General features: G+C 39.1%; 1 protein-coding gene across 1 annotated transcript; it reads left to right on the forward strand.

The window, feature by feature from the left end:
- Positions 1–5,497: 5,497 nt before the first annotated feature.
- On the forward strand, positions 5,498–16,919 carry LOC106837764 (tripartite motif-containing protein 60-like). Its single transcript, XM_014851476.3, has 2 exons — positions 5,498–5,621; positions 12,807–16,919. Exon 2 carries the CDS (start codon positions 13,145–13,147, stop codon positions 14,561–14,563), a length of 1,419 nt encoding a protein of 472 aa, XP_014706962.1. The 5' UTR covers positions 5,498–5,621; positions 12,807–13,144; the 3' UTR covers positions 14,564–16,919.
- Positions 16,920–22,990: the final 6,071 nt, after the last annotated feature.

Consider the following 22,990-nt stretch of genomic DNA (forward strand, 5'->3'; position numbering starts at 1 on the left):
AAGACTGAGCAGCTTTAATATATGTCCTGCCACTGCGGATCTTTTACTTAATTCAAGATTATCAAAATCTATAAGAACTCAGCAACCAGTGGCATAGATGCCACAAGTGGCATACTAGGACAAGTCCATGACAATGGAGACATATTTTATTTGCTGGGGAGGTGGCAGGGGAGACCAGAGGATTGTCAAAATATGTGTACTTTAAATTTAACTTTCTCTATGATTTGGTGATTTCTTATTTTTCTATTAAATGTTCTTTGTAATTTCTAATATTTTCAGAACACAAAGGAAAATAGATTTTATATAGTTTAATCAAGATGGTTAAAGGGATCAGAAGTAATGGGACCATCCCAATTTGGGGCCATGTGGTGAGTCAGTCAAGTGGAGCAGATGGAGAGCAGTGGATCAAAGAACAGCTGTAAATGTTGATTCTTTCTTTCTTGGCCCAGTTCCTTCCAAACTCTGAAATCAGTGAGGTCTTTGGTCCCATTCCTGCAGCATTTTACCCTCCTTCACAGGGCCAGGACTAGATTAATTGGGAACAAAGTTTAAGGCTGAGCCAAAAACCTCAGCAATCAAGGTGAGTAATATTTTAACATCATTTTTGAAAAAAAAAAAATCCCTCAAAACATGCATGGTGAACAAAATAATCAAATTTTCAGATAAAGACAGGATTGGCTGGGCCATATTGGAGCCTAGGGAAAAGGAAAAACTTAGCAATTTAAATCCCTTGTTTTGTCGTCTTAAAGCCTGAGGTCCAGCCCTTTGTTTCTTCCCTTTGTTCTCACTTCTCATAGTGACCTTACTCCCTAAACTCTAGATCAACATCCCATTTTCCATTCTTGGCTTCCATATGGCCAGAGTATTGATGGAAAAAACATTGGATCGTAGCCCTGACTTCTTTTTACATCTAAGTTCATCCCACTATAAAATCATCTAATTGGATTCCAATGCATCTTGGTAAGAGGTAGTGAAGTTGATGATTTCAAGCTCTAGCCCCTGTCAATTGCTATGCAGAAAAGTCCTATCAGCCTCATTTGGAAGTTTGTCATCTGACTGTACACTATGAATCCGCAGGAACTACCTACAGCATCTCCTGACTCTACACTTCTAGGATTATTACAACACTCTCTTTTTGCAAGTTCTCGTAATACCTGATATCAACTGTTTTGTGGCACTCTATTTAAATGGCCAAACAATATTCCTCAAAGATTTTAACTTGGTAATGGGCAAGAGCAAAGAATATTTTGATATGTAGCCAATTCTCAGTTTTTCTACTTTCTTTTTTTTTTTTTTAAGATTTTATTTTTCCTTTTTCTCCCCAAAGCCCCCCAATATATAGTTGTATGTTTTTAGTTGTGGCTCCTTCTAGTTGTGGCATGTGGGATGCCGCCTCAGCATGGCCTGATGAGTGGTGCCACGTCCGTGCCCAGGATCCGAACTGGCAAAACCCCGGGCTGCTGAAGTGGAGCTCGCAAACTTAACCACTCGGCCACGGGGCCAGCCCCTCAGTTTTTCTATTTTTAATGTAACATTTCCTGGGAGGATGTGTTAGTATGTCATTCTCCATACTGTTTACTTCTCTTCTGGTGAGTTGTAGACAAAGCTTTTGTGTTTCATAACTCAAAATAGTTATGCTTAACTAAATATGACTTGTATACACTGAGGCACAAGTATCATGAAAAGTTCACATATTACAAGTAAACCAAAAGAAAAACATTTCCAATTCTTCAGCATTTGGTAAAATCTTACTAATACTAGTTTTGAAAAATGAAAAAGTTTTAAACTTGGAATTTGACCAAAAAAACCAAGGTATTTTCTGTGAAGATACTCTTCCCTCTGATGAGATTGTAGATGATTGTTATTGTCCATATTGTGATTTTTAGAGTTCTGTTTACAGTGTCTAAGCTGCTTTTATTATTATTATTTAGGTTTCTGGGTTGTTTAATTAAAGTGCACTTGTTGGAAAGGATGGGAGAGAGGGAGGGAGGAAGGAAAGGAGCTGAGCTTCTGCAAAGTTGTTTCCCAATAACGCTATGGGATTATTATTTTGCCCATTTTTATCTATTTTTAAATTTATTTTAATTAATTAATTATTTTGCTGAGGAAAGATTCACCCTGAGCTAACACCCATTGCTAATCTTCATCATTTTGCTTGAGGATTTGCCCTCAGCTAACACCTGTGCCAGTCGTCCTCTATGTTGTATGTGGGTCCCTGCCACAGCATGACTGCTGATGAGTGGTGTAGGTCTGCACCCAGGAACTGAACCTGGGCCACTGAAGCTGAGCGCGCTGAATTTAACCACAAGGCCATGGGCCCGGCCCCTATTTTGCCCATTTTTAGATGAGGAAACAGTAACTTAGAAAATGAGAGTAACCTAAAATCACACAGCTAGTAAACTGCTACAGTTGGAATACAAATCCAAGCGCCTTCCAAAATGTGCTCTCAAGCACTAGGATCTAAGAGGAGTTTTAAGCTATTTATGAAAGCCACACATTTTGTAACGGAATAACAAGTAGTTTCCTGACCTGCAACTGAAAAATGAGGAACATTTTCTGGTCCTCAGGTTTATGCTTCCTCATGGAGGCAGATCAGTGTAGCCATCACCACGTCAGCCGACTTAAGCCAGAGACCTGTGTATCTTTCGGTATATATAACTCATATTTAATTCAACAAAATCTGGATTCATTCCCTCCCAACTTTCCTTCTTTCTCCTTTCAAAGGAACTTGAAAATTAATTCTGTTTGTTTTAACTATTTTTTAAAAAGAAAAAAGTACCTGCATAAATAAAATTCTTCCTTTTATCATATTTAAGCAGAATATTTCAAACTATTCTAAAAATAAAAGTAGCAAAGAGACTGGCTTTTTCTCCTTTAAAAATTATTTTCAAATGGCAAAGAAAATACATAGGTTTTAGCGTTATTTTTTCTTTTTTAAAAAAATGCTTTACAAATGATATAAAACAAAATGGGACACTTATACCTGCTTCCTCTAAATGTCACTTCTGCTCTCAGAGGGAAACAGAAATAGGAAGTTTTAGATAAATTTATAGATAATGTACATGTGCTATAAATGTATTTTTTTACGCTTACCTTTACCATGCTAGACACTGTTCTGCGTGATTTAACTCATGAAAGCTCATTTAGTAGTCACAGCTGTATGAAGTAAGTTGTACTATTGTCCTCCCTCTTTTTTTTGAACCAGAGGAGAAAATATGCAAGTAAATAAATAAATAAATAACCCGCCAAAGGGCACACAAAGTAGAAGGCAGAGCTTGGATTTGAATGAAGCCAGATACCTGAGGGGTACTGTAGATGTTAAACCAATTTGCTGTTTTCCTCTTTAACTTGAGGATTGACTCAGGGGTCTAGAGGATTTATGAGCTTGTTTTGCAGAAGAAAGAGAATGCCTCCAGGGAGGTCCCGATCACTGGGTGGCCGACCCTCAGCAGCAGTTGAAGCCCAGAAGTCAGATTGCCCAGGGGCTTCTCGGGAGTGACCCCTTTGTTTCCCAAAGCTCCTCTTGTGAAGCCCCTTAGCTCCATAAAACCCCTCTGCTTTCTGTTCTTGGGGAGGTGGATTTGAGCAAACCCGGGCTCCCACCCATCTGTTTTGGCCAATTTGAATAAATCTTACTCCATCTCCAAACACTGATGTCTCAGAGTTTGGCTTGCTGTGCGTCGGGCACAGGAACTTGAGATTAAGAGGTTCCATATCACTACTACTCTTGAGCTTCTTCTATACATGCAGAAGCACATAGAAATATGTGTCTGCCCATATATATATACATACTACATATGTGTTTCAAACATACATATATATGTTTCAATACACTAAAAGTTTGTCATGTGACCTTTCATGACTTTACATATGCGGATGAAGGGCAGGGCAAGGGAGAACAATTTGCTAAAACAAGATTGAGCAGCCAGAGACCAAGATTACAAAGCATCTCAGAGAGTAGCAGGCATGAAAAATATTCCTTGGCTGAGAAACTAGATCACTGATAAACTTAGAACAGTTTCAGTTCTTACACAGGAGAAGGGTGAAAGCCAGATTGCTTCTGAACTAGTCTTGTTGAGGAGAAAATGTTGAGGAGTAATTCTTGAAAGCGATGGGTCCAGAGGAAGAATCCAATATCTAACAATCAACTCTTTAGGTTACTTAGCATCTAGCAGGTGGGCTGGCCCCACAATGTTGAACTATGCTTTATCCTACAAAGCATGACCAGCCTTTCCTGATGCTGTGTCATATGATGGGGTTCCCGTCTTAAGTAAGTTTTCATGTCATGAACTGTGATAGGGAACGACTCATATTTTGTATGTTATAGTATTTAACTTAAAACCATATACTCACCCCACAGTAAAAGAACAAGCAAAAAGAGAGGAAGCTGCTGCCACCAGCAATTCAAAAGCTTTAGGAACCACAACTTTTTTTTTAAAATGGTAGCAATCATGTTTTAAAGATTTTTTTTCCCCTTTTTCTCCCCAAAGCCCCCCGGTACATAGTTGTATATTCTTCGTTGTGGGTCCTTCTAGTTGAGGAACCACAACTTTAACAACATCTGTTGAGGATTCTCTAATTCACGTCTGTATTTAACTGCCTACCACGCACCAGTTCTTGGATCTCTTAAAGGCACTAAAAGATCTGCTTCCCGAATTGTAGCTACTTATCCTGTCAAAATTCAAATTTTTTAAATATCATGGTAACGGTTTAAAATGCTTCACCGGCTTTCCTTTGCACTTGATAAAGACCAAAATACTCAACTTTGCTTGAAGGTTTTGCAGCAGCGGTTCATACCCATCTCGTCAGCCTCATAAAAGCCACTTTTCACCTTTTCTACTTCCTCCTCCCTAGTTCCCCTTGAGATGCCAGCCAAACCAACCTCTTTCTGTCCCTTCTGTACCAAGTTCTTTAGAGCGAAAAGCCTTCTCATTGGCTCTTCCTTAAGGCTTGAAGACTTTTACCCTCGAATTTGTTCAATAACTCAAATTCATTCCTCGAATTTCACCTTAAATGTCACTTCCTCAGGCGAAACCTCAGGGAGCCTGAGCTGAGGTGGGGCACAATTTTACCGGGTGGGACAGACCCACCCACTCACCCATAGAGATGCAAATTGATCCACAGAGGCGACTGTTCCTCTTTCAAGGTTTTTCTACATCCTCACCCACAACCCCAGACTAAGGGAACCAGGTCCGCCGCAAAGCTCTCCCTTCCTAGTGTTTGAGAGGAGGAAGGTGTGGTGGTGACGCTTTTAAAACCAGCCTGCCCCCTTACTTTGATCCTCCAGTTGCTCACAGGAATAAAAATGGTAAGAATCTGAAAAGGAGCCACTGAGAATTAAATGCTTAGTCGAAGCCAACAATGGCCTGATCACTGAGGGAAGCGCCCCGGGCTATGCTCAGGATCTCTTCCGGTTTTCCTCCTCCATCGGGGTCACTGGGCACGTGCAGACCATTACCTGCCCACTTCCGGGGGAACGGCCAATCACCGTGCGGGCTGAGTGTGCGCCTCTACCGAGGAACCCGCCCACCCCAGGCTTGCTGGAGTCTCGGTCCCACACTGCACCGGCTCTGAGGGTTCTGCAGTCTCAGGTCTGAGAGGGGCTGAGCCATCTGTTCCAGGTAAGCTGGGAGGGTTGCAGAAGCGGGCCAGGCGCGGCTGTCGTGCGGGTTAGCTGAGCAGGGGCTTCCTGAGCTGAACGCTGTGCGCCAGACCTCGGGTCGCAGCTTGAACTCGAGTGGATCGCAGCTTGAACTCGAGTGGATCGCCTCACCCTCAGTCTCTCTCTGGCGAAGATCCTGTGAAAACCACAGCTTCCGGGTCCCAGACCTGGGGGTTCAGTATGGGGATGGGGAGCCTGCGTTAATTGAATTATTAAGATTTTTATCTGAAGGAGAATTTGGGAATTGCTACATTCGTTGTCCCCGGAGAATTACTGTGTTTGGTGAGGGAAAGGAGCGGGGGAGGGAGGTGGGAAATGAAGGGAGTGGAGCGGTAGCCACCATTTGAGAACCCACTATCCTACAGAGCCTACACCTGCTGGTCGGTTTAAGCATCCTTTGATCTTCACAAAGATCTTAGAGTGAGGAATTATCACTGCAACTTTACACGTGAGCCAGGTTAGTCTCACGTGTGTTAAGAATCATCCATTATGACAATGGTTGAAACTGAGAGCTAGGAATCTACCATACCTTCTGTTTATTCATGAAGTACTGTTTGAGCACCCACTATCTGCCCAGGACAAGAATAAACTAGAGGCGCATAACCACCAAGAAGTTTACCGTCTAGCGGGAAAGTGGGACACATTAGCTAAGGAATTGCAAAAATCATTGTAAAATCAAATCACAACTATGATATATGATTTGATGAGGAACTGGGCGAAGATGCTAGTTGGATCTTGACGGTCTTTTAAGCTTAGTTTTCCTTAAAGCAGTGGTTCACAAAGTATGGTCCCCCAGCTAGCAGTCACCTGGGAACTTAGAAATACAACACACCAGCTGAACCAGAAAGGAGGGATGTGACCCAGCCATCTTTTGTCAAGACCTACAGGTAATTATGATGCAAGCTAAGGTTTGAAAACTACTTTGTTTAATAAAGAACCAATGGAATGTTTTAAGTTGGAAGATAAAAGGACTATTTGTATTTGAAAAGATCAGTTTAGCTACAGAGTTAGGGAAATGATGGGAGGCCCCATTGTGCTTTGAAGTAGAAAGAGGGCTCATACGCTATTGCAGAGGAGAGATTTGAGTAGCTGGAACTAGGGTGGTAGGCAGTGACCACAAAGCTGGTTCCGTTCACTTCATGATCTGTTTACTTAATGGCTTGATTCTGGAATGCAAGGAAAACTGATTTGTGTTGTGTGCTTGGGAGGAGGGAGGCACAGTGATACCTGGTGAGTATCTGTTAGGTTCTTTCAACCATACTAGAGTCCTTTTTTTGTACAGACGTTCTTGAAGGTATTTTTTTTCTTCTGATTTAGTTTAAATTCCTCTGCAATTTACTAGCTGTGTGACATTGAGCAAGATTCTTAAAACTTCATTCAGCCTCAGTTTTCTAATCCCTGGCCACTTGATGCAGTGTTACCTCCAGTCCCATGCACTCCCCTCTTTCTTTCTTTCTTTCTCTTTTTTGAGAAAGATTAGCCCTGACCTAACATCTGCCACCAATCCTCTTCTTTTCGCTGAGGAAGACTGGCCCTAAGCTAACATCCGTGCCCATCTTCCTCTGCTTTATATGTGGGATGCCTACCACAGCACGGCTTGCAAAGTGGTGCCAAGTCCGCACCCAGGATCCAAACCAGCGAATCCTGGGCCGCTGAAGCGGAACGTGCGCACTTAACTGCTGCACCACTGGGCCGGCCCCTGTTGCTGCAGTTTACTACAAGTTGAATGTATTTTAACATAAAATTAAAGGTGTATTTGAAAATTCTGAAGCTTCACTCCTGCACCTCTAAAATTAGTGTAGGAAAATTTCCTGCAAGATACTGTTACAGTGAGCTTCATGGAAGTTAATGCCTTTACTAGTCATCAGAGATTTAGTGACTGTACAAGACATAGCAGTTTTTGGGTTAAAAATTAGTGCTTTTTACATGTAAGTAAGTATGCACGTATATGGAATGTATAATGTAATAAAGTGTAATGTGGTATAAAATAAACGTGGATTCAGCTAGATTTCTAAGAGCTTTTATGAGATAGTCCTACAGAACTTTCCATTGTACATGTGTGAAACACCAGGCACTGTGACATGTGCCTTACATTCTTTTCTTATTTACTGATTACAATGTCACATAGTATTATTTCTCACTTAGTGCAAAGAAAACTGAAGCTCAGAGAAGTTAATTTGGTCAAGGTCATATAGCTAGTTAAGTGGCAGAGTTGGATGAAAACCCAGTTTTCTCAGGTATTGCTACCTCTCAATTTGTGTTATATCCGTTTTCACTGTTACAGTACTGGAATCAGTAAATCTGTTTTTTTCCTCAAAAATTTTTGGAATATGTCATCAAACATGAATAAATCCAAACATATCAAATAGGAAAAATAGAAGGTGCTTTGAGTTAGATACAGAGGGATGCATAGGATGCTGTGGTAGTATGAAGAAGGGCTGGTACAGCTTAGTGACGTGTCATGCCTGTGGTTATCCCATGTAATGTAGTGTTGTATAAGTGTATTCAAATTATTGCAGACTCATCTTTTTACAGCTCCAATTGAAGATAATAGCTTCTAACTTACAGGGTTGTTGAGAGCTTAATTGAATCAGTGACTGTATGAAAGACCCTTAGCTTAGTGCCTGACACATAATAAGCCATCCTAGAAAACATTTCTCTTTGGCCGAATCTCTCAAAGGAGCAAACCTTAGTCCCAGGAAAGAAGTGAGGAAAGGGTAATCTAAGCAGGGAGTGGTTTGTGCAGAGGAAGGAGAGCATGACACCTCCGGTGGAAAAAAAAAATAAAGGCCAAGTGCTTTGGGGGACCATGGCCAGATGAAGATAATGAGATATGAAGGGCTCTGAATGGTACAGGTGGAGTATTTTGTCCTGACTTATGGTGAGATATTGACAGGTTTAAATGAGAGGAAAGATTTAATCAGCTTAAAAAGTGAAGGCTTGGGGCCGGCCCTGTGGCTGAGTGGTTAAGTTTGAGTGCTCCTCTTCTGCGGCCCAGGGTTTCACTGGTTTGGATCCTGGGTGCAGACACCGCACTGCTCATTAGGCCATGTTGAGGTGGCGTCCCACATGCCACAACTAAAAAAATATATACAACTATATACTGGGGGGATTTCAGGGGAAAAAGCAGGGAAAAAGAAAGAAGACTGGCAACAGTTGTTAGCTTAGGTGCCAATCTTTAAAAAAAAAAGAGAAGAAGAAAAGCCAAGATAGGCTGAAAGCTAGGCGTCTTGTGCCAAACAGCCAAGTTGTGAATGCAAAGGAAAAGTTCTTGAAGGAAATTAAAAGTGCTACTCCCTTGAACATACAAATGATAAGAAAGCCAAACAGCCTTATTGCTGATATGGAGAAAGTTTTGGTGGTCTAGATAGAAGATCAAACCAGCCACAACATTCCCTTAAGCCAAAACTTAATCCAGAGCAAGGCCCTAACTCCCTTCAGTTCTGTGAAGGCTGAGAGAAGTGAGGAAGCTGCAGAAGAAAAATTTGAAGGTAGCAGAGGTTGGTTCATGAGGTTTAAGGAAAGAAGCCATCTCTGTAACATAAAAGTACAAGTTAAAGTGGCAGGTGTTGGTGTAGAAGCTGCAGCAAGTTATCTAGAAGATCTAGCTAAGATCATTAATGAAGGTGACTACACTAAACAGATTTTCAGTGTAGGTGAAACAGCCTTCTATTGGAAGAAGATGCCGTCTAGGACTTTCATAGCTAAAGAGGAGAAGTCGATGCTTGGCTTCAAAGTACAGGCTGACTCTCTTGTTAGGGGCTAATGCAGCTAGTGACTTTAAGTTGAAGCCAGTGTTCACTTACTATTCCAAAGATCCTAGAGCTCTTAAGAATTATGCTAAATTTACTCTGCCTGTGCTCTAGAAATGAAACAACAGAGCCTGGGTGACAGCACATCTGTTTACAACATGGTTTACTGAATGTTTTAAGCCCACTGTTGAGAGCTACTGCTCAGAATAAAAGATTCTTTTCAAGATATTACTGCTTATTGACATTGCACTTGGTAATAGCCCTGATGGAGATGTGCAATGAGATTAATGTTGTTTTTATGCCCGCTAACACAACATCCATTCTGTAGCCCTTGGATCAAGGACTAATTTCAACTTTCAAGTTTTATTATTTAAGAAATGCAGGGGCTGGCCTGGTGGCGCAGCGGTTAAGTGCGCGCATTCCACTTCAGTGGCCCGGGGTTCGCCAGTTTGGATCCCAGGTGTGGACCTGGCACTGCTTGGCAAGCCATACTGTGGTAGGTGTCCCACATATAAAGTAGAAGAAGATGGGCATGGATATTAGCTCAGGGCTAGCCTTCCTCAGCAAAAAGAGAAGGATTGGCAGTGGATGTTAGCTCAGGGATAATCTTCCTCAAAAAACAAAAACAAAAAAGAAATACATATCGTAAGGCTATAGCTGCCATAGATAGTGATTTCTCTGATGAATCTGAGCAAAATAAACTGAAAACCTGGAAGGGTTTCACCATTGTACATGCCATTAAGAACATTTGTGATTCATGGAAAGAGGTCAAAATAACATTAACAAGAGTTTGGAAGAAGTTGATTCCAACCCTTATGGATGACTTTGAGAGGTTCAAGACTTCAGTGGAGGAAGTAACTGCAGATGTGATGGAAATAGCAAGAGAACTGGAATTAGAAGTGATGCCTGAAGATGTCACTGAATTGCTTAATTGCATAAAACTTGAATGGATGAGGAATTGTTTCTTATGGATGAGCCAACAAAGTGGTTTCTTGAGATGGAGTCTACTCCTGGTGAAGATGCTGTGAAGACTGTTGAAATGACAACAAAGTATTTAGAATATTGCATAAACTTAGTTGGTAAAGCAGCAGCAAGGTTTGAGAGGATTGACTCCAGTTATTAAAGTAGTTCTGTGAATAAAAGGCAGTCAAACAGCGCTGCATGCTATGGAGAAATTGTTTGTGAAAGGAAGAGTCAATCGATGCAGCAAACCTCACTGTTGTCTTATGTTAAGAAATTGCCACAGCCACCCCAGACTTTGGCAATCCCCACCCTGATTGGTCAGCAGCCATCATCATTGAGGCACGACCTTCCACCAGCAAAAAGACTGATTCACTGAAGGCTCAGATGATGGTTAGCATTTTTTAGCAATAAAATATTTTTTAATTAAGGCATGCACTTTTTTTTAGACATAATACTATTGCATACTTAATAGATGATAGTATAGTGTAAACATAACTTTTATATGCACTTGGAAAGCCAAAAATTTCTGTGACTCACTTTATTGCAATATTTGCTTTATTGCAGTGTTCTGGAACAGAACCTGCAATATCTCTAAGGTATGCCTGCAGGCATACCTCATTTTATTACATTTCACAGATACTGCATTTTTTACAAGACCCTCTACCAGTAAACAGATGACTTGCTGAAGGTTCAGGTGATGGTTAGCATTTTTTAGCAATAAAGTATTTTTTTAATTAAAGTATGTACGTTGTTTTTTTAGACATAATGCTATTGCACACTTAATAGACTACAGTATAATGTAAACATAACTTTTATACACACTGGGAAACCAAAAAATTGGTGTGAATCGCTTTATTGTGATAACTTGCATTATAGTGGTGGTCTGGAACTGAACATACCTCTGAGATACGCCTGTACTGCATCTTTCCTATTCTGCTAGGAGGAAGAGAAATTCTGGGTGGTAAAAGAACTTGCTAGGTCACCACAGCAAAGCCACTTTCAAATGTCAAAACCATGCTCATATTATTTTCCCTGTCTTTGGTTATGAGGAAGGGGAGTGAAAGAGAGAGAATACTGTTGATGGTTAGGTGGCTCACAAGCTTGGAGGAATTTGATTTGCTTAAAATTGGATGTAGGTGGGCATCTTGAACACAAGCCAGGAAATTTTCCCCCTAACTTTTTATTTTGAAAATTCCAAATGTACAAAAAAATTGAAAGGATATGCAGTAAACAGAGATATACCTTATGCCTGGATTCACCAATTGTTAACCTTTTGCTATATCGTTGCTTTTTCTCTGTTTATATATACATTTTTAAATTATTGAACCTTCTGAAAGTAAGTTGCAGCCATCAAGATGGTTCCCTCCCATGCTTCAGTATCTCTCCTAAGAACAAGGACATTTTAATTTTTTTTTTTCTCGCTTGAGGAAGGTTAGCCGTGAGTTAACATCTGTGCGTCTTCCTTCTATTTTGTATGTGGGATACCTCCACAGCATGGCTGGTGAGTGGAGTAGGTCCGTGCCTGGGATCCAAACCTGCAAACCCGGGACACTGAAGCAGAGCATACAGAACTTGAACCACTTAGCCACAGGGCTGGCCCCATACTTTTTTTTTTTTTTTGAGGAAGATTAGCTCTGAGCTAACATCCGCTGCCAATCCTCCTCTTTTTGCTGAGCAAGACTGGCCCTGAGTTAACATCTGTGCCCATCTTCCTCTACTTTATATGTGGGACACCTACCACAGCATGGCTTGCCAAGCGGTGCCATTTCCACACCTGGGATCCTAACCAGTGAACCCCAGGCCACTGAAGCAGAACGTGCGAACTTAATCACTGTGCCACCAGGCCAACCGCCATACTTTTACTTACAAATTAAACACAAATAAATTAAATAATACTGATACAATGTTATATGATACACAATCCGTATTAAAATTCTCACATTTTCCCCCAAAATGTTCTTTTAGTTTTTCTTTTAAGATCCCAGATTCAGTTTGGGATCACATGTTGCATTTGTTTGTCATATTTCTTTAGTCTTAATCTAGACATTTTTTTTGGCTTTTTGTGACATTTACATTTTGAAGAATTCGTACCAGTTTTCTTGTAGAATTCCCCACAGTCTAAGTTAGATTCATCATTTTCTCCTGATTAGATTGAGATGGAATATTTTTGGTGAAAATACTTTATAGGCAATGTATGCTTACTATGTGCATCATATCAGGAAGTACATAAAGTCAGTTTGTCCCATATTTTTGTTGTTTTGATTAATAAGAAATGTGTGAGGTGAATCTCTACAAGTGTGAATTCTTATTTTTTCCAAGAATTTCCACCTAATGATTTTAGCATTCATTGATAATTCTTGTGTAAATGTTTTAATATATTGGTGATTGTGCAATTATATTTTTAACTTAATATCTTTTCTCACCCATAGGAAGGATTCCTTGTCTTGGACCTAAGGCCACTTTTTTGAACCATAAACCCATTAAGCTTGACTTCACGTCATTGAGTGGGAAGAGCAGCAGGCCAGCTCGTGTGTTCTCATATGCAATAGACTGCAGCCTGTGGCGTGTTTTTGTCACTAGACCCTGAAGCTAAGGGGCAGAGGGATAAACAAGTTTGTAGGCTGCCATCAATATACCAAGCCAGTGAAACAAAGCTGTTCAGTTTGCAAGGTCTGGGGGAGGATATCCACGCTGACTCTTGAGCACTAGAGAGCCAGGTCTCAGTAAAGGACGTGTTACCTTACCCATCGCCTTTGTTCACGGCTCAATGGAGTTTGTGACAGCCCTGGCAGACCTCCAAGCAGGGGCTAGCTGTCCCATCTGTTTGGACTACTTGAAAGACCCAGTGACCATCAGCTGTGGGCATAACTTCTGTCTCTCCTGCATCAATATGTTCTGGAAGGATCTAAATGATACCTTCCCCTGCCCTTTTTGCCGATTTTGTTGTCCAGAAAGGAAATTCACAAGCAATCTCCAACTAGGCAATTTGACTGAAATTGCTAAGTTACTCCAGATAAGAAGAAGCAAGAGGAAGAGGCAGGAAGAGAATCTTGTATGTGAAAAGCACAATCAGCTTTTGGCCTTTTTCTGTCAGAAGGATCTAGAGGTTTTATGTGCACAATGCAGTTTCTCCACTGACCACCGGAATCACTATGTTTGGCCCATAGAGAAGGCTGCCGCCTATCATAGGAAAAGGTTGGAGCATTACATTGAGCCGTGGAAGGAGAGAGTGGAACGGGTTGAAAAAGTGATAACTATGCAAACCAGAAAATCATTGGAACTGAAGAAGAAGGTAGAATATAGGAGAGAGGAAATAAAGTCTGAATTTGAGCAACTTACATTGTTTCTTCAAAATGAGCAAGAGACTGTTCTTCTGCAATTAGAAGATGAAGAAATGGATATTTTATCAAAACTAAATGAAAACCTAACAAAATTTTCAGATCATGTTTCCACATTAAAATGTCTATTAAAGGAGATACAGAGCAAATATGTGAAGTCAGAACTGGAACTTCTGACAGATGTTAAAAGTATGTACCATAGATATAAAACCTTAAAGGCCCCTGAACCTTTTTCATTCCAATTAAAAGAATACGGTTACTGTCTTCCTCCACAATATTCTGGCCTAAACAAAATTAAGCGATTTCAAGTGGATGTCATTCTAGATCCTGAAACAGCACATCGTAAACTTATTGTCTCAGAAGATAGAAAAACTGTGGAATATAGAAATACACTGCAAAACTTACCTCATAACCCAAGGAGATTTTATCTGTGCACAGCTGTTCTGGGTTCTGAGGGGTATGATTCTGGCAGGCAGTATTGGGAGGTGGAAGTGAAAGACAAGCCTGAATGGATCCTGGGTGTCTGTAAAGACTCTCTTCCCAGGAGGAGGAGGAATCAGAATCAACTGATGTTAGCACGGGACGGATTATGGGGTATTGGGCGATGTAGTGAGAGTAATTATATTGCATTGGGTCCTAAAAAAATTAATCTTTTGCCAGCAGTAATACCTAGTAAGATCGGCATTTTTTTGGATTGTGATTTGGGTGAAGTTTCCTTTTACAATTTGAATGATAGATCTCTTCTCTATATGTTTAATGATTCTTTTACAGAAGCATGTTGGCCTTATTTCTATGCTGGAACTGATTCAAAACCTCTTAAAATCTGTACAATAACAGATTCTGAATGATGAACTATTGTCAGACTCTTGTTTCTTTTTCTTTTCAGTTAGTGGACAAAACTAAGCCAGTGAATCTAGTCTGAACAATATCCGTTTTTAGTTTTCCCTTTAAACAATCAGAATGGTTTTTATCTCAGTTTCAGCAGCTCCTAAAAAATGTGGTTATAATGCCTACTTTACAGATAAATTGTGAGATCCAATTGGAAAGAGCTTTACAGATTCTAAGATTGGAAAGATATGCTTAAAAAAGAATAAACCTTTATGAAAGGCATAGATGAACCCCTCCAGGACCACCTGCTCTGTAAAGGTAGCCACTTTCAACTTTCATCTGTTTATCTCAATATTTCTCAGTAACATGTTTTGTTCTTTTACTCTGTGTGTGCATCTTTGTCAATCTTGACTTAGTACTATGGAAAATGAGATAGTGCACCCACCATATGCACACATCGTGTACTTATGTATATACACACAATCAACAGGTAATCTTCCCTCTGTTCCCATGTGGACAACAGTCCCTCTAGCTCTCTTTAGCTGCCATCCTTCACCTCATGTTGGGAACTGACCTCAGAATCCCTGTTGATTCAGTTGTGTTTTCCTCCTTAGAATTACTCTATTTGGGCAATCACATCTTTCAGGAGATCACAGAAATGTAACATTTAGAAGAATTTAGATCAATGAAAAAGACTGCTGAGCTTTTCCTTGGGATTGTGGTGAATCTTTAGATCAGTTTGGTGAGAACTGACATCTTGACAATATAGAGGCATCTAATCCATGAACTCATTTGTTTCGGTCTTTAACTTCTCTCCAATATTTTGATGTTTTTAGTATACATGTCTTCAGCATCTGTTGTCAGATTTATCCCTAAGTACAGTCCATTGGCTTTTCTGCAGAGATGATCATGTAATAGGCAAATAAAAATGTTTTTACTTCTTTTACAATCTAGGTCCTTTTTCTTACTTGATTGCATTTACTAGGACCTCCAGCACAATACTGATTCTTAACATATTATATAATTGGTTTTACCCCTCATTTGACTGCTCACATTTCCTCTCTGAATTTCTATACTTTTATTACCTAACTTTGATATCCCTCAGTCTTCACATGAAATAATTTCTATTTAATACTGTCAATTTAATATTATCTAATCATTTCCCCACTGATGGATGTTTATTTAGGTCAGATCTAACTTTTGCAAATAATGTACAATGAATGCATATTTATACTTTTAATGAAATATTCAGTAAAAACGTAGAGCATAATGGAGAAGAAAACACCCATGTGTTTTCAATTACGCTCAATTTAATAGAGCATTAATATCACCTTTGAAGATTCTTTGTGTTCCTCACCCCAGCCTCTTCACTTCCTGGTCCTATCTAGTTCCGTCCACTATTCATAGTTTGATATTCCATTGTTTTCCTAGCCTTTTGCCATGGATGGTTGTATCCCTAAACAATATGTTGTTTAGTTCCACGTGTTTTTAAATTTTACATAAAGTCATTACCGAATTATTCTGTCTTAGATTTTTTCATTCAACAATATGAGTTTCATCATGATTTGCTTAAGGTCTACTTTGTTTTTATTCTACTTCTGATGGATACTCAGTTTGAGACTTTCACAAACAGCTGCTATGAAAACTATACGTCTGGTTTCTTTAGAGAGTAGGTTGCTGGACCTTCACGTTTATTGGATAATGTCAAATTATTTTCCAAAGTGCTGTGCCAAATTACATGCCCACCCAAAGAGTACAAATGTTCTTACTGCTCTGCATCAACAGGACTTGATTTTTTTAAATGTTTAGTAGTTCACAAGATATTAAATGTTACCTCTGGTTTTAATTATTTCTGTGATTTCTAATAGAGTATATTTTCAAAGGTTTAATAATCATTTCTGTTTCTCTTCTGTAAAATACCTGTTCTTATTTGTTTCCCCCTGTTTTTCGCTTAGTCTGTCTGTCTCATTGGCTTATAAGAGCTCTTTATATTTTCTGGATTTTAGTCCTATAACAGTTATATTCACTGCAGGTATCTTCTCCGAGTTTATCTTACTGTTACTATGGTGTCTTGAGCAGAAGTTCTTAAATTTGATATAGTTGGTTTCAGTCTTTTGAGGTTTTTAAGAAATCCTACACTACACCAAGGCCATTAAAATGTTCTAGATGTGCTTCTAAACGTTTTAATCATTTACTTGGAGTTGATTCTGTGTTTGGGAATAGAATGGGGCCTGCCTATGTATTTGATTATGTACAATGTATAAATAACCAATGGTTACACCACCATTTATTCAGAGGTCTGTCATTTCTCCAACTGATTTTCAGTGCCACCAGGATCTGACATCTCATCTGTTCTACTGCTCTACTGGTCTATCCTTGAGCCAATACCATACTCAAATATTAATGCTTTCTCATTCTTGATATCTGGTGACAATTTCATCATATATTCTTCAGATGAGAAGACAACCTTGGCCTATTCCATATAACTTTTAGAATCAGCTTGCAAATTAAACATAACTATAGAGACTTTATTTGAAATTATATTCAAGCAATAAATCAAATTGGAGAAAATTGATACATTTATTGAGTTGCCCAATCTATGAACATAGTATGCCCTTTACATCTATTTAAGTCTCCTTTAATAACATATAACAGCCACCAGTGGGCCACCTTATGTACAACTAGACATTCTAACTCACGTGACTTTCATAGGTAACACTTGACATCAAGATTACTCAGAAGGATATTGGACAGTAAGCAGGCTGCCAGCAGGTAGCTTCAGGCATTTCTGTGGGAATTCTTACTGTTGTCTACATAGCTGTCCGGGAGTCCTTCTATTGGGCTTCCTATGAGATAGCTCAGGTAGGACATTGAGCAGGTGAAGAAGATGTGCTGACTTTAAACTTCATATCCCAGGAGGCCACTAGATCTTATAACTTCCCTGACAGGTGAGTGGACTCCATGAACTGGAAGGGACCTTCCAGAATTACACAGAAGAGTTGATATGTGGTCTCTGGAGGAAGCACAAATACTAGATAACAGCAAAAGTTTTGCAGTATTTTGAACTTTATAGGTTTTGGAACCAGTTTCCTTATCTTTAAAATGGAAAAATAATCTACCTCATAGAGTTGAATAAAGACTAGATGCTCCAACTGCCACCCTCAATATACTATGAAGTATTCAGGCTTGCTCTCCCCTTCCTCGTTTCAGTTAAACTGAATGCAGCTAAACATTTTATACTTTTAAGAATAACTCATGATTCCTCTAGGGAGGGGAATTTGACTCAAATTTATTTTTAATCTAGTTTTAATGTTTGAATTATTCATGTTCGTTGTTGACAAGATTTATTAGAATCACCAACCGTTGCTTTACAACCACTATTGCCAGCTTCTCAGAGGCAACTACTTTCAAGTCCTTCACTCTGGGTGTTTACTTTTATAGTCACAAAATAACAAGCTAATAGTGACACTTCTGGATTTTTCAGTTTCTGGTATTATCACTTGATGTCCTACTTTGGAAGATGAGAATTTAGAGCAGCTTTCACTCTATGGGCCTCTCCTAATAGAATTATGCATTTTTGTATGGAATGTTTTCTGATGTTTGCATTATTTTGGCTGTATCAATGCCATTCACTTCTGAGCCACATATTATGCAATGATCGCTTTTTTATTTTTCCACAACTTTGTTTTCTTGTAGCTAATAGTTGTCTTATATTTCTTATTTGCTTTGTTTTCCTGTCCTTATCCTTAATTCAGCCCCAAACTGTCCCTGTAGTTGTCTGAATCTCAATTGAAACACATTTATCTTTCTACCCCATTGATTTTGCAGATTACTCAAGGAGCCCTCTGACGTGCTCCAGTGCAGGCAGGTTGTTCACTAAGCCAGCTGCCCAGATTTCATCTTGGGAATGCGCTTAGCATCTCTTGACTTGTTTTTCCTGTTTCCTTATGTTTTTCCATTTGGAAGTTGGTCTCTTGTTTTGTTGGAGAATGTCCTTCAGTAGCTTCCTAAATAGGGTGCATGGGAAGTTCATTTTTTTCCCACACTTTTTTTCAGTTGTACATTAGTAGTCATTATATGAGTGCACTCCTTCACCCCTGTGCCCCTTCCAACCCCCTACCCCTGGTAACCATGAAACTGTTCTCTTTGTGTGTTTATCTTCCATATATGAGTGAAATCATATGGTGTTTGTCTTTCTCTGGCTTATTTCGCTTAACATAATACTCTCAAGATCCATCCATGTTGTTGTGAATGGGATGATTTTGTCTTTTTTATGGCTGAGTAGTATTCCATTGTGTATATATATCACGTCTTTATCCAATCATTAGTTGATGGGCACTTGGGTTGCTTCCACGTCTTGGCTATGGTGAATAATGCTGCAGTGAGCATAGGGGTGCATAAGTCTCTTTGAATTGTTGATGTCAGGTCCCTTGAGTAAATACCAAGTACTGGGATAACTGGGTCATGTGGTATTTCCATTTTTAAATTTTGAGAAATTTCCATACTGTTTTCCATAGTGGTTTCACCAGTTTGCATTCCCACCAGCAGAGTATGAGGGTTCCCTTTTCTCCACATCCTCTCCAACATTTGTTATTCTTTGTCTTGGTAGTTGTAGCCATTCTAATGGGTGTAAGGTGATAGCTTAGTGTAATTTTGATTTGCATTTCCCTAATAATTAGTGATATTGAACATCTCTTCATGTGCCTATTGGCCATCTGTATATCTTTGGAAAAATGTTCATATCCTCTGCCCACTTTTTGATAGAGTTGTTTGTTTTTTTCCTTCAGTTGTGTGAGTTCTTTATATATTATGGAGATTAACCCCTTGTTGGATATATGATTTGCAAATATTTTCTCCCAGTGCGTGGGTTGTCTTTTTGTTTCATTCCTTGTTTCCTTTGCCTTGCAGAAACTCCTTAGTCTGATGAATTCCCACTTATTTATTTTTTCTTTTGTTTCCCTTGTCCAAGTAGACTTGGTATTTGAAAAGATCCTTTTAAGACTGATGTCAAAGAGTGTATTGCCTGTATTTTCTTCTAGGAGTTTTATGGTTTCACGTCTTACCTTCAAGTCTTTGATCCATTTTGAGTTTATTTTTGTGTATGGCAAAAGATAATGGTCTACTTTCACTCTTTTGCATGTGGCTCTCCAGTTTTCCCAACACCATTTATTGAAGAAACTTTCCTTTCTCCACTGTATGTTCTTAGTTCCTTTGTTGAAGATCAGCTGTCTGTAGATGTGTGGTTTTATTTCTCAGCTTTCAGTTAAGTTCCATTGATCTGTGTCTCTGTTTTTGTAACAGTACCATACTGTTTTGATTACTGTAGTTTTGTAGTATATTTTGAAGTCAGGGATTGTGATGTCTCCAGCTTTGTTCTTTTTTTCACAGGATTGCTTTAGCTATTCAGGGTCTTTGGTTGCCCCATATGAAGTTTAAGAGTCTTTGTTCTATTTCTATGAAGAATGTCATTGGGATTCTGATTGGGATTGCATTGAATCTGTGAATTGCTTTAAGTGGTATGGATATTTTAAGTATATTTATTCTTCCAATCCATGTGCATGGAATATCTTTCTGTTTCTTTATGTCATCATTAGTTTCTTTCAATGATGTCTTATAGTTTTCATCATATCGATCTTTCACCTCCTTGGTTAAATTTATTCCTAGATATTTTATTCTTTTTGTTGTGATTGTAAATGGGATTGTATTCATCAGTTCTCTTTTTCTTAGTTCATTATTACAGTATAGAAATGCAACTGAATTTTTGTAAGTTGATTTTGTACCTTGCAACTTTGCTGTAGTTGTTTCTAATAGTTTTCCAATAGATTCTTTAGGGTTCTTTATATATAAAATTGTGTTGTCTGCAAACAGTGAGTTTCACTTCTTTGTTGCCTACTTGGACCTCTTTTATTTCTTTTTCTTCCCTAATTGCTCTGGCCAAAACCTCCAGTACTATGTTGAATAAGAGTGGTGAAAGTGGGTGCCCTTGTCTTGTTCCTGTTCTCAGAGGGATGGCTTTCAGTTTTTTCCTGTTGAGTATGATGTTGGCTGTGGATTAGTCATATATGGCCTTTATTGTTAAAGGTACTTTGCTTCTATGCCTGTTTTATTGAGGCTTTTTATCATAAATGGATGTTGGATCCTGTCGGATGGTTTCTCTGCATCTATTGAGATGATCCTGTAGTTATTTTTTATTTTGTTAATATGATGTATCACATTGATTGATTTGCAGATATTGAACCATCCCTGCATCCTTGGTATAAATCCTACTTGATCATGGTGTATGATCTTTTTAATGTATTGCTGTGTTCAGTTTGCCAATATTTTGTTGGGAATTTCTGCATCTATGTTCATCAGCAATATTGGCCTGTAACTTTCCCTCTTTGTGTTGTCCTTATCTGGCTTTGGTATCAGGGTGATGTTGGCTTCATAGAATATGTCTCCCTCAATTTGTTGGAATAGTTTGAGAAGGACAGGTATTAAATCTTTGAATGTTTGGTAGAATTCTCCAGAGAAGCCATCTGGTCCTTGACTTTTGTTTTTTGGAGGTTTTTGAATACTGTTTCAATCTCTCGTGATTGGTCTATTCAGATTCTATATGTCTTCTTGGTTCAGTTTTAGAAGGTTGTAAGAGTCTTAAGAATTTATCCATTTCCTCTAGATTGTCCAAATTGTTGGCATATAGTTTTTGATAGTATTCTCTTATAATCCTTTGTATTTCTGTGGTATCTGTTGTAATTTCTCCTCTTTAAAGAAATTAGGCAATTTCAATTGCAGTAGAAAAATTTGTGTATCAGAGGAAATATAATCATAGTACCTAGGTGGCTCAGCTATGAACAATTATGTAGTCATATGAATGTATGAATCCAATTATTATATAAATGTATTTAGGCACTTCCAAGGAAAGAAAGAGTATGTGCCTGAGTGGTATGAGAGACCTAAATTCTCAGTTTACTTAATAGAATGTTAATTAAAAAAAAAAAAACGGTCTAACATTAAACATTACAACATAGTTATAGAGAAATAGTAAGGTAAAACACTATTACTTAGAAAAATATATCATGCCTCTATGAAACAGGAATTTGGGATATGATGGCATGGGCCAGCACACTTTTCTTTTTATTGTAAACCTCGTAGTATTGTTGGACTTAAAAAGATATATATCAGAGTGCAAACTGGTGCAGCCACTATGGAAAATAGTATGGAGAATCTTCAAAATATTAAAAATAGATCTACCATATGATCCAGCTATTCCACTGCTGGGTATTTATACAAAGAATTTGAAAACATGAATGCATAAAGATACATACACCACTACGTTCATTGCAGCATATTGACAATAGCCAAGACTTGGAAGCAAGCTAGGGTGCCCATCAAAATATGAATCGATAAAGAAGATGTGGTATATATACACGATGGAATACTACTTAGCTATAAGAAATGACTAAATCCAGCCATTTGTGACAACATGGATGGAGCCTGAGGGTATTATGCTAAGTGAAATAAGTCAGAGGGAGAAAGTCAAATATTGTATGATCTCACTCATAGTAGAAGATAAAAATGACAAGAAACACATAGCAACAGAGATTGGACTGGTGGTTACCAGAGGGGAAGAGGGAAGAGGGAAGGGAAGAGGGCAAAAGGGGTAATTAGACACGTGTGGTGATGGACTGTAATTAGTCTTTGGATGGTAAACCATGTAATCTACACAGAAAATGCAGTATATAACAATGTACACCTGAAAGTTATATAATGTTATAAAACAAGGTTCCTGCAATAAGAAAAAAAGAAAAAGAGATATATATACATCATTTCAGTAAAGTTTTAATGTGTAAAGCATTCAATTATTTGCCGTGTAAGCTGGGGCCTGGTAAGAACATAATTCTTTCATCTTTGCGTATCAAAAGCACTTTACAATTCTCATTACATCCTTAGGGAGTAGGTATTTTCAATACTATTTTATTGATAGTTTATAAAATAGAGGAAGAAAAAACAAATTTCTTCTGCTTACAAGTGATGAAGACAGAAGTCAGAATTGTAGAGACTATATCCAGAGGCACCCCAAAGCCTTGGCCAGTTACCCCAGCCACCCCATCCTCTGGTCGGTTCTGGATTCCACATATCTGACACCGGTTGGAGTAGCAGCCACAGCAGAGTAGCTGGCGCGGGTTTGAGGCACAGAGTCCTCCTGTGGGCCATTAGTCTGCATTCTCAAGGAACCCAGGATGGTTGGTTGGTTCATTTTCTGCCACCCACTCCCATCCCCCTGGGCTGAGTGCCCTCTTTCAGCCTTCCAGCCCAGCACAGATTTCTGGCCCCACCCTTAAGTCTCATTCCACCACCACAGTGGACCCTGCCTCCACTCAGCAGGCCCCTCCAGTCCCCTGTCTTCTCGCACTTCCCAAGTTACCCAAACTGAGGTTGACAGAGGTTTTGAGTGAGACGCTGCA

Source organism: Equus asinus, chromosome 3 (genome assembly GCF_041296235.1).
Source record: "Equus asinus isolate D_3611 breed Donkey chromosome 3, EquAss-T2T_v2, whole genome shotgun sequence".
NCBI classification, from domain to species: Eukaryota; Metazoa; Chordata; class Mammalia; order Perissodactyla; family Equidae; genus Equus; species Equus asinus.

Coding starts and splice junctions, on each gene's coding strand:
- LOC106837764 (XM_014851476.3), top strand. CDS start 13,145: ATGGAGTTTGTGACAGCCCTGGCAGACCTCCAAGCAGGGGCTAGCTGT.